The following is a 13,235-nucleotide window of genomic DNA, read 5'->3' on the forward strand; positions in this document are numbered from 1 at the left end:
AAGCAGCCACATGAGTGCAGTTCTTACTAGAATATCACATAGCTTTCAGCTAATCAGTTTTTGTTCTTATGCAGTCTATATACAGTTGCATTTAGAATTAAAAGCCCTCCAAAATTGTTAGCCCTCCCTTCCCCAATTTCTGTTTAACATAATAGTTTTAACAATTGTTTTTCTAAAAACTGACTTATTTTGTCTACACTAGTATACTAGTATTAAGCTTAAAGTGAAATTTAAAGGCTTAACTAGGTTAACTAACTTAACTAGCAAGTTAGGGTAATTAGGCAAGCCACTGTATAACAATGTTTTGTTTTGAAGACAATCGAATTGTAATATTGCTTAGGGGGCTTATAATATTACCCTTTATAAAACTGCTTTTTTCTAGCCGAAATAAAACAAATAAGACTTTCTCCAGTAGAAAAAATATTATAAGAAATACTGTGAAAAGTTTGTTTATCTATTAAATATAATTTGTGAAGTATTTGAAATAGAAAACAGTTTTCACTGGAGGGCTAGTCATTTTGACTTCAACTGTATGTTTACTTATGTATTATACTGTATGATTGATTGTACGGTTTTGTCTTTGTCCCATCAGACTCTGAGCTGGCCCTCATGTACAATGATTCATCTGTGTTGGAGAATCATCATCTAGCTGTTGGCTTTAAGCTGCTTCAGGAGGAAAACTGTGACATCTTCCAGAACCTGACCAAGAAACAGAGACAGTCGCTCCGCAAGATGGTCATTGATATTGTGAGTCAAGCTGCTAAGTCATTAAACTTTGAGCGGATTGGTCTACGAGGACTATAATTGATCAAACTTAATTGTTTTTGCACTTTAAGCTACATGTCAGCATATAGACCATTTCAATGTGGTCATGTCATTGGCCCATGAACATTTCCTGCTTATGAAACTTGTTACATAACTGAAACAAGAGGCAATGCAATCATAATGTAATGTTAAAACAGCTATCATAACATTATTTCTCAATATGTGGCTCTTTTTGAAATTTCGGAAAGTGAAGAAATTAAAAATGTAAAACAGGAAATACATTGGGACCATTGTTTTTGTTTACATCCCTCAAAATGCTCTACATGAAAAGTAGGCATGAATGCATTTATTTAACATATTTCTCTTTAGATAAAATGATGACTATGCATGTTTTTTTTAGGTTCTGGCCACAGACATGTCAAAACATATGAATTTGTTGGCGGATCTGAAAACCATGGTGGAGACCAAAAAGGTGACCAGTTCAGGGGTTTTACTGCTGGACAACTATTCTGACCGGATACAGGTCAGTCCATTTTTGTTATTTAATATTAACATTTTATTATAATTGTCACTATTATGGTTTTATTGTATTGTTAATTATATTTGAAAAATTTATATTGTATAGAGAGATATTTTATTTAACAGATTTGTATGAAAAATATAACTATACCAAATGGGTTTTTTATTTTCAATCTTTTATTTTTGGTCTTTTATGGAGACCCGGAAAGGATGTGATGGTGGGAGAAAAAAAAAGTGGTAGGAAAAAAAAATTAAGTCATAGGAAAATGTATTTTTGAAATTTTTACATTTCCTTGCAAATTTTTCCCTTCCCTCGCAAAGATGTTTTGCGTTGTCTCACCAAACTGTTGTTCCACAAACACTTCCTGTTCACTTCATACTGTACATGTCAACCCTGCCATTTTTGTAGGGATTCTCGCGTAGTTTAAAATTCTATTCCGCTATCATCTCGTTTAAGTATTCTCCCATATTACTCCCATATTTTTAATCTTGAAAGCACGTTGGAATGAATATGAAAATGTCTGCATTCACTTTCTTTCCATTAAAGCTGTGCATCAATCATCCTATCATCATACTATCGCTGACTGACAGACGCGCTCCGTATGATAAACTGATCCCAGATCAGCCTCTGTACACGCCATTTAAAGTGGAGCTAAAGTGCAGGACACTTTAGACTTTGGGTTTGTGTTTAAACAAATACACTTAATAATTTGTAAAAATGTCCGTCCTGCAAGTTTACTTTAGACAACTAATTTTCTCTTGAATGAGCACAAACAGTTACTAAAGTAATTAAATGCTTTCATTAAAGTGACACCTCTGCTATCAAACAAAACAAAACCAGAGATTCATTTGCTGTTTTTCACTTCATTAACTTTTCTCCAAAAACCGGAGGGTTGACATGTTTAGATTCATATATAAAAGTAAATGGGAAGTGTTTATGGAACAATAGCTTTGCGAGGGGAAAGCAAAATATTTTCCTATCACTCAGTTTTTTTTTCCTCCCACCCATTTTTTCACCACCAACATGTCCCTTCCGGGTCTCCGTAATCTTTTGGATGAAAAACAAATTAAATATTGAGAAAAGTAAACAGTAATATGTTGTCCATTGTTAATGCCATCCCTCAACACCAATCATTAACACAGTTAACAAATTAATTAACATAACAAGAAAAGTAAATATAGAAATACATAAATACCAAATAAGGTATATTAGATACCTGAGTACATCAGAGAATAACTGCATACAGATGTGACAAATTTAACAAATTAATTAATAACAATAATTTAAATATTAAATAAAAAACCTTCTGATAAAATGACAAATGTTACAGGTTGCTAACACTAGGTGTAATAGGCAGGCCTTTGATATAGTCCAGAAAGGGATCCCAAGTCCAAAATGTTTTTCAGTCAGAATTATTCGCCCCTTGTTTATTTTTTCCCCAGTTTCTGTTTAACGGAGAGAAGATTTTTTTCAACATGTTTCTAAGCATAATAGTTTTAAAAACTCATTTCTAATAACTGATTTATTTTATCTTTGCCATGATGGCAGTAAATAATATTTGACTAGATATTTTTCAAGACACTTCTATACAGCTTAAAGTGACATTTAAAGGCTTAACTAAATTGATTAGGTTAACTAGGCAGGTTAGGGTAATTAGGCAAGTTATTGTATAATGATGGTTTGTTCTTTAGACTATTGAAAAAATATATAGCTCAAATGGGCTAATAATATTGTCCTTAAAATGGTGTTTAAAAAATAAAAACTGCTTTTATTCAAGCAAAATAAAACAAATAAGACTTTCTCCAGAAGAAAAAAAATATTATAAGACATACTGTGAACATTTTAGTGCTCTGTTGAACATCATTTGGGAAATATTTAAAAAAGAAAAAATAATCAAAGGGGGCTAATAATTCTGACTTCAACTGTATATTGCATTTGTAATTACTTCAGCTAAAATTCACAGAGTTTTTTTTGTGTGTGTGTGTGTGTGTGTGTGCGTGCATCTGTGTGTGTCAGGTGTTGCAGAACATGGTTCACTGTGCTGACCTCAGTAACCCGACGAAGCCGCTGCAGCTGTACAGGCAGTGGACAGACCGCATCATGGAGGAGTTCTTCAGTCAGGGGGACAGAGAGCGCGAGCGCGGCATGGAGATCAGCCCCATGTGTGACAAGCACAACGCCTCCGTCGAGAAGTCCCAGGTCATTTACATATATACATGTCTATAATAGTTGATTAGTATTATTTTACTCATCCTTTGTCTAACTATTTTTTACACTTCATACATGGTGTCAACTACAGCATATGGGTTTAAATCAGTTTTAACTATTCAGCCCATGATTTTTACAAACCTTTGCCTTTTAATAATGCTTTAGAGCTCATTTAAGTGTATGTTAACAAGTTAAAGCTTATTGTGAAATAATACTTTTAAAAATGTATTTTCATTTAATGGGATTAAAGCCTTTATAGGACACACTCATTGGAATGCTCAAGTTACTAGGGTTATGGAAAGACTTTTGGATTTGTATGATTTAAAAAGAAATTATATTGTAATCTATGCCAGTGAAGTAGGGTTGGGTAGATAGACGATGCCATCGTCCATCGCTGATAGACATCACAATGCTGAGCCAGCATCTCGATCCTCCACTCCGCCCCTATTACAGCGGCAACCCACTCACGAAAAACGCATGTTACGTGACCAGACAAACACACACACACACACACACACACACACACACAGTCATGCGCTGCAACGTATGCATGAGTCTGAGCTCCAGCACTCTGCGGGTGCTTTGAGCACAAAGCCCCAGAGAGCAGTGCACGTCGGATAGTCTATCAAGGATGTACCGCTGGATCGCAATCACTATAGTTGTTCAACAGGATATTGAATTAATCTTGTCTCTATCTAACGACTCTTCAGTCTTTTGAATCTATCAGGTAACGTATCACAGCTCTAAAAAGTAATTTTAGCGAAAACCTCAGATACTGTTGGTTGGTTCCTGTTGGTTGTGCACCTTTTACCAACCAAGTTTGTCGACGCCATTATAACGACACAGATCACTCTGCCTATTCATGCCAGAGTCCTGTGAAAAAAAAGTGATTGACAGGTGGTAATTTTTGTGTAATTTCTCTTTATTTATTTATGATATGGTTATGGGTAAAACAAAGACGATGAAGGTCAGGTAATTGAAACAGTAAGCTACAAATACTTAATTTGTTATGAATTAATTATTTCTAAATAATTAATTCATCCCCCTACGATGACGATTCCATTGTCCATGGCAATGTTTTACATTAGACATCGTACGATGCCGAATTGGTCGACATCGCCCGACCCTACAGTGAAGTTGCCATGTATGGTTCCTCGCCCAATAATGGGCTAATAATCCAGTCTTCAAATGCAGTATGTACACTAACTTTCAAAAGTTTGGGGTTAATAATTATTAAACTTTTATGAAAACTGACAATCCGTTTTTTTCTGGGATATTATTTCTGAATTAAATTTACCTGTATGCATGAGTGCTTATATGTTTCGATGGTAGACCTTTAGTGGTTGTATAAGCTATATATATTTATTATTTATGTTGTATTTATCATTTGAAATTCATTTATTAACAAATCTAAATTAGTACAGTATGTATTTTGAAATAAATATTTAGTCTTGATGGCATGTGGAAGGCGGAATTATTCATCTAAAAAGCTTTAAATAAAATAAATTTATTAAATATTTATTTTTTACTTTCCGAATTACACTTGAAATAGTCAGTAATAAAAAATTGCTAACATACATAACACTTTTAATTCGTTATCTGCAAATTTGTTTGATAAAATTAAACTTTAAAATTTACTGCTTAAGCTAATCATTACATAAATCATTTCAGTTCCATCATGGAAAATTCCAAAATTCATGACAGAATATTTTGTATTTAAACACAGTATTGTGGGAAAAATGAGAACCCAGTTCAGGAGACTCGTTTCCAGCAGAATTTTCTTATTTAGACATGTTGGTTGTTCTGCAGTCAAACAGCATCTTCAAAAAGCCCTACAGGCCTTAATGAGTTTGCAAGTGTAAAAAAAGTCCAAAATTAGTCTAAAACAAATCTAGATGGATAGGTTGAGATGGCTGAACAAAGCATGTACAGTAAATAAAGTAGGTAGGAACGTGATTTAAAAACCTGCAAACCACCAACCACAAAAGTTTATCAACAAACAAGTTTCTTCGGCCTGTATGGATCCACAAAGACACAGTCGTTGAGACCCTGCCCATAGCATTTGGCTCAGCCAGTGCTCAGAAAGCAAAAGGTTTAATGTCCCCTCACACTTCTGCTGCTACAGTTTCGAATAAAAGCCAAAGAATATAACTTCTTATTTTTTTATAAATATCACTGTTAATTTGAAACTAGATCATATCATTGTATATTCTTACAGTATACAAACCATTCTAAAACAACAACTGTTCTCTCTTTTTGTCCGCCAGGTTGGCTTCATTGACTACATCGTGCACCCGCTGTGGGAGACGTGGGCAGACCTGGTGCACCCAGATGCTCAGGACATCCTGGACACGCTGGAGGACAACAGAGAGTGGTACCAGAGCACCATCCCGCAGAGCCCGTCTCCAGCACTGGACACCAGCAGCGAGGGCCGCCGCGCTGCAGGACAGGAGAAGTTTCAGTTCGAGCTGACTCTGGAGGAAGACGGAGAGTCAGACACCGAGAAGGACAGCGGCAGCCCTCCTGAAGAAGATGAAGAGGAGGAGGAGGAAGAGGAGAACAGCTGCAGCGACTCCAAAACACTTTGCACACAGGACTCTGAATGTACAGAGATCCCACTGGACGAGCAGGTGGGGGACGTCCCGCACGAGGACGAGTACGAACATGAGGAGAACAGGGAAATATCTGAACCCTGCGTTTTAGAGGAGGAGGAGGAAGAGGAGGAGGAGGAGGAAGAGGACACTGCCAACACATAACACAGTATGACACGCCACAACCTGGACTTTTTTGTATTAGAGATGAGAAATACTTATTTATGGGTAAGACGTTAGTTTTGTTTCATCGTTTATTTTGCGTGTCTGTCGTTCTCAAGTGCTTTTTAATGTCTGTGTGTCAATCCTTCTTTTATGTTCTATTACGAGTTCATATTAGGAGAACGTAAAAATCACTTACATCATTTTTATTGGCAACTAATGTATTTAAAAACATAAAATGATCAGTTTTTTTTCATAGTATTTTTTTATTTCATGTTCAAATGGAAATTGCACCTACAGCATGAATAGAGCTTTGAGCATATGATGGAAACTAACCTATTTAATTGCAAAAGGATTATGAAGTACAACAGGAATATTCTAAAAAAGGCACTCTGATTATTCACAGTATTCTGAAGTGCCCCCGATAACTTTATCTTACATTATAACTGACTTTAAGTCCATTTCACTGATTATTTATCAGTCTGGATGTTGTATTTACACTGTTAACAAGAGCCCCTTTCACACAGTGATACCAGTAAATATCCAGATTTCTGAAACGACTTTACCGATCAATTTAAATGTGCTGTTTACACAGGCAAGAACGTTCCGGAATTTTTCTGGAAAACACCATTCACACATCCATTCCAAAATACCGGTAAATTCTGGTATCATTAACCAGAAATGAGTTATAAACAGCCGCGCTTGCATTAAACAAGAAGGGGGTCATTCTTTTTCTTGATAGTTTAATTTTTTTTTCCTTTACATTCTGAGCGCGTAAACTCACAGTGGTTTATAAGAATTGATTGATAATTTTCTGAACAGTTGACACTAAGAAGGAACAAAGAAACCTTATCTGACTAACCAGCAGCAGCTAAATGTATCTGGAGAAGGATTTAAAGCTGTTTGTTTTCGTAAACGGCGTGGATATGAATTGGTCTGATTGGTCAGAAAGACATACACATCAGCTCATTCTAAACGTGAACATTCCAGGAAATTACCAGTGATGTTGCAACTTCTCCGGAAAATTCACACATGATCACACATGAAAATTACCGGCAGTTTTTCAGAGAAGTCTATATGTGTGAAAGGGGATAAAGGGGCTAAATTCCTGTAGAATCTACAGTAACTTACTGGCAGCAGTTTGCCAGTAACTTGCTGTAAATAAACTACAGCAAAAATACTGTATTTACATTTATAGCACCATTTGCTGTGTGTATTTACAGTATTGTACATCTTTACTGTAAAATATAAAGTCATTTTCACAATGCAACTGTAAAATACAGTAACATACTGTGTAACTGTCCTCCAGTAAAACTCTTATTATTCTTATTCTTACAGTTAAATGCTGTGTAATTTGCAAAAATCATTACCAGTGTACCAATCAGAGTGTAATGTACCAAATGTACTTCCCAGAGAGTGATTTTTACTGTTATGGTCTAAATGGGATCAATGGTTGCTTGAGTATTTTATTATGCCAAGTTAAGATCATAATCAGATTCATGCTGTAGGCATTCTTTTGCATTTCCCTTTTTTTAATTAATCAAAAATATGACAAATATGTTAAAACGTATTTTTTTAAATGAACAATGATGTAAGTCCTTTTTCAATGTTCCCTGTTTGAATTCTTAATTGAATATGAAGCAGTTGAACGACACATGGATCGTCCGCCTTTAAGCTCTTTCTTTTTTTTGTTCCTCACTTTATTCTTTTGTGGTTTAATTTTTACACTCAGGAATATCTTTTCCACTCCCATCTGTCTTTTATATAAACAAAGCAAAACAAAACAATCGAAAGCTTCAAACGCTTCGTTTGTTAGGTACTTTTTTGTTTTGACTGAAGCAGTATTTCAGAAACATTTCTCGTCAGAAGCAGCTGTTTTTGTTTTTGTTTTTCCACACTTAGTTTGCTGTTTAGTTTGCTGTTTATCTGAAGGAAAGTGGCAACTGGACGCATTTTAGCTGACAAACACTTCACGTCTTCCTGATGCCTTGAATGTGTTGTTAATGGTGTTGCGTTTGTGTATCAGGCATTGTTTAAAGTGAATGGTACCAAAGTCAAAAGAAGACTCGTGAGACACCATTTTCACACTGACAGTGCACACTTTTCATTTTGTCGACCGTGTTTTAGGGTAAATGTGCAGTAGAAAACATGGCAATTTGCACAACGGCTTTTTTCTGCTTTCCAGATCTGAAAGTCATTTTTAAATAATCATTTTTGTTTTCTCCTTAGAACAAAACTCGATTTTGCTATAAAACTGTATCATAAAATAGCCTATTTAAAGGTGCAGTAGATGATTGTCTTCAGAAACATTTTTGTTGTGCTGGTTAAAAGTCTTTTCACATTCCAATAGTAATGATTGAAGTAAATGATCTAAATGTGTTTATTTGTATTTTTATATTCTGGGTAAGGCATAAGACTGAAAAATGTTCATCTACTTAAATTGCCAGGCCGATAATTCCTAAAATTCTGAGAAGTAGCCCAAACTGTCTGTCAACAAATGTAGATTTATACATCTGCCTACCCCTGTTCACGATAGAGATAGAGCTGCCAATTGTGTGTGCACACGCAAATCACGCAAAGCTTATGTAGATTTTGTCATTTTACGAATGGCTTATACGCACAGTAGTGTTGATCAGCCACTGAAATCTTGCGATGAAAGATTGACGTGACTATTTTAAATTTCATTAGGGACCTTTAGGAGCATTGATATTGTAGCTTTTTATTTAGTTTAACAACAAAACAGAAATAAATAGCGCTATTACACCTAGCCTGATTTACTGATGTGAAGTTGGTTTTATATTCACATTGGTTCAGTTTTGAACAATAACAATCTGTGACGCGCTCCCTATATTGTTTACCATGCTACTTTAAATATTCGATCTGAAATAGCATCTAAGTATGGTTTAGTAATAAGTGTAATTCTTGCACCTCGCCGGCCAACCACCATAGTCACTTTAGGACAAAGCGTGCATGAAATATTGCACATTATGACAAGTTTTGCTTGCTACACAACTGAAACGTGCTAGATATAATACTGTTTTTCATACGGAAAGTTTTGTAACTAGTTAATGACATGATCTAGTGGGATGTCTACTGTCATCTTTAAGGTGCACTTTCGTGATTTTAGGAGACATGGCTTTGGACGGCAGGGGAGGGATTGTGTTTTTAAAGCTGTTATGATAACGGTTAGCATTTTAACAGATCACCTACTGCACCTTTAATGTTTTTTGCCCCCAAAAAACAAATAAATGCTATTATTATTATCATTATTATTATTATTATTATTATCATTTAGAATAATAATACGGGGTATCATTTCATATATAATAATAATAATAATAATAATAGTGTCATTATAACACTTTATTGGGCGAAGAATAATATATTGTAACTTAGAAGTTTACAAATCTCGTAATAATCCCCGTTAAAACTTCACGCTTTCAATCAGGGCATTAAGAAGGCTTAATATTATGATTATTACTATGAAATGAATGGTATTGATAATAATTATATTAATCATTGGTATCAATTCAAACACAACACCACATATTATTGACATTAATAATAATTCAATTCAAGTTTATTTGTATGGCGCTTTTCACAATAGTTACCATTCCAAAGCAGCTACACAAAAAGTGCACATTATGACTACATTACTGTCGGAATGAGAAAATAATACCGACGATAATCTTTTATTCAGTTATTAGTTACGTTCCAATCACTTTACAGACTGTTTGGTGTCGTATGTCTCTGGCCAGTTAAAAAGAAAACCATCATAAACGCTGAAGCTCAATTCACCGCTTTGTTTTCTGTCGCGTGATCAGTGCAGAGTGTGCATCTACATCAGTAGTCTCAAACTCAATTCGTGGAGGGCCGCAGCTCTGCACAGCTTAGCTCTAACACCTGCAACTCACATCTGCTTAATAGTCTCTAGTAGTCTTGAACACCTTGATTAGTTAGATCAGCTGTGTTTGATTAGGGTTGGAGCAAAACTGTGCAAAGCTGCGGCTCTCCAGGATTTAAATTTGACGCCTATGATCAACATGATGCTGTCTTTTTTCGCTTTTTTTCATTTGACTGTATTTATGTTTCTTAATGAGATGCCAAACATTTTCCAGTAGTGAAGACCCGAGCTGCTGCTTTCCTCATCGCTGTCAAGTGTCCTACTGTACAAACGCCCTCTTCTTTTATTTCTGTTACGTTCATGTTATTTATTAATGCTCTTCGACGTGCTTGTAGCATATCGAAGCATTGTATTCAAACTGTAGCATCGCCAGGCTTGCGAGTGGGTTTTCCTACATAGTTGAATTCTACATATGCAGTAAATATACCTAATCAAATGTACAAAACTCTGTGTGATACTGACGCCTTTTGAAACGGCCCCCTTTTTTTTTCATCGCTCGCTTTATTTAAAACTCACTCGGTTGCCAAGTTGTTTGTTTTTATTAGTGGATCATGATTTTTTTTACTACTGTCTCCGACGTTTCTCATTTCTCTCTGTTTACATACGTGTATTTATTGTGCTGTACAGAACATATGGTTGCTCTTATTATGTTGTTGTAAACGATTATATCATCCCTTTTGGTGATGGTGTTGTTTAATAAGACTCTTACTGAGAGAATGTTTGTTATTCTTAGTATGTACTGATATCCCATTGATATGTGTCTCTAGAGAGATTGCGTAGAGAAGGGGGAAAAGCCAAATGATAGTCATGACTGTGTTGATTTTTGTTTTTCTTTGTAAAAGAAAGTGGCCTGAGGGTTGTGCCTTACAGATAGATCTTTAGTTTTTATCCTCTTGCTGCACTAAAGAAACTACTGGCTGGAAATTGACCTAGATGTGTTTGTCGTGTTCCTCCTGTTTATGTGGCATAAATGCTTTTAAGAAGAAGAAGATGAAAAAAAAAATAGACAAAAGCTGTCAGACCTCATTGGACAGGGTTAAAGCAGGCCAGTGTGATGGCTTTAGATTGTGTGTGGAAGCCGGTTTCTGCCAACATTGCATTGCAAGATGTCAACTTGAAGCTTCGAGGATGAACGTTCATGTCTCACAGTTCTAATTTTTCTCTTAGAATCGCTCACAATTATGATTTCTTTTTATTTTTGAGTTCTGAGTTTACATCTTGTGAATTTCTGACTTTTTTCGCACTATACCTTTATTACAGGGCTCACCAATCTCGTTCCTGGAGGTCCGTTGTCCTGCTGGGTTTAGCTCCAACTTGCTTCAACACACCTGCCTGGGTGTTTCAGTATACCTAGTAAGACCTTGATTAGCTTGTTCAGGTGTGTTTGATTAGGGTTGGAGGTAAAATCTGCAGGACACCGGACCTCCAGGAACAAGTTTGTTGATCCCTGCTTTATTATTTGCCATTGCAAATAATTCATTGGCTTTCTCACAACTGTGAATTTATAAAATCCTGCATTTACGACTGTAAGAAGAAATGTCGGACGTGAAATGTTAACTTGCAGGTTTGTAATTGAAAATATGATATTTAAAGTTGCTGTTTTTGTTTTGTTTTTAAAAACCTGCAGATTTAAAGAAATTAGTTCCAGTGTTGCCAGATTCAGGTCGTAGCTAGCCTGCTGAAAGGGTTGGGTCTTTTTTCTAAAAAAGTGGACATTTGCAGTGATTTATTTTGAGACTTAAATACTGCATTTTAGTGGCATCTTAAGCACTATTTCTAGCTGTATTCGTCATAATAATCCCACTTTTTGATGTACCAAAAATATTTCCTAAAGTTTTCGAATTAAAAAATATGAAAAATAACTATTTTTAAATTACACACGTATTCTATCATATATCATTAGAAAATAATAGGAATTTGTTAAAGTTTAAATGAAAAGCAGTAGCTTATTGTCATTTATTAGGCAAATAACAAACTAACCAGCACATTCAACTTTGCTCAGTCACAATTTGGCCATTTGAAATAAAATAATAAAAACAAAATAACAATAATAGTATTAATTAGCCTCCTTCATAAAAAAAAGTATAATTGATTATTCATGGATAACAACAATAGCCAAAAAGTATTCTAATTCATTTTAATATGGGCCGTTTTTGGTGCTTCACACCTTTTTATTGGTCTTTTTTTTGTTTTAGGAATAAGGTCTAAGAGTTAGAATAAAAGTCACTTGTAAAATGTTTTCTCTATTTAAAAACAATACAGTGGCAAGTCAGATTGTAAAATGAAAATATTTGTTAGTATTGGCCAAAACGGATTAGCTGAAGTCCTGCCGCAGCAACAGCCAAGGATTCCACTTGGTCTTAAAGCCTTGTTCGATGGGTTATTTTCACTATGATGGCATAGCAGTCAAAAAAGTACAATTGAGCTCATGTAAAGGACAAATTCTGAATCTTCGATATAGCGGATAAGATATAGCTGACTTTTTCTAGTCCTAAAGCTCGACCAAACACACAAAACGCCTATTTTTAATCAAATCAAAATGAAGCTAGTTACTTTAACTGTCATAACTTTAACCATACAGCAGCCAACACCAGCAGTCACAGAACCACAACATAACCAGATTGCATCGAAACACTGGCCCCTCTCACCCACATACAGCACTTAATATTGTGTAGATTACACAGATTACACTACCTTATACATTAATAGTCTCTAACTCAATTACTGGAGGGTCGCAGCTCTGCATAGTTTAGCTCCAACCACATCCAACTCACACCTGCTTAATAGTCTCTAATAGTTTTAAACACCTTGATTAGTTGGATGAGCTGTGTTTGATTAGGGTTGGAGCAAAACTATGCAGAGCTGCGGCTCTCCAGGAATAGAGATTGAGACCTATGTTTTAGAGTATGTTTTAATTTCGAAATGGGGTATAAATTTGTAACATTTGCCATTTTAAATTATTTTGAACATAATTAGGTGCTGCTTGTCAATCAGACAATGCTTCTATGTTTGTTCTTGCTGTCAGTTGCGGGGAAAAAATGATCGATAAAAGTGTCACGATAAACCGATGTGAGTTTTAACTGCA

General features: G+C 35.3%; 1 protein-coding gene across 24 annotated transcripts in view; it reads left to right on the forward strand.

Annotated features, from left to right (window-relative positions):
- Positions 1-6,896, forward strand: part of pde4d (phosphodiesterase 4D, cAMP-specific) — a 273,689-nt gene extending 266,793 nt beyond the window's left edge. For all 24 annotated transcript variants that reach the window (XM_073910162.1, XM_073910158.1, XM_073910163.1 and 21 more), the window contains 4 exons: positions 593-747; positions 1,166-1,288; positions 3,302-3,484; positions 5,761-6,896. In XM_073910162.1, the coding sequence (XP_073766263.1) occupies positions 593-747; positions 1,166-1,288; positions 3,302-3,484; positions 5,761-6,249 (950 nt within the window). In that variant the 3' untranslated portion in view covers positions 6,250-6,896. The remainder of the gene's footprint in view (positions 1-592; positions 748-1,165; positions 1,289-3,301; positions 3,485-5,760) is intronic.
- The last annotated feature ends 6,339 nt before the right edge of the window (positions 6,897-13,235 follow it).

Source organism: Danio rerio, chromosome 8 (genome assembly GCF_049306965.1).
Source record: "Danio rerio strain Tuebingen ecotype United States chromosome 8, GRCz12tu, whole genome shotgun sequence".
In the NCBI taxonomy this organism is placed as follows: domain Eukaryota; kingdom Metazoa; phylum Chordata; class Actinopteri; order Cypriniformes; family Danionidae; genus Danio; species Danio rerio.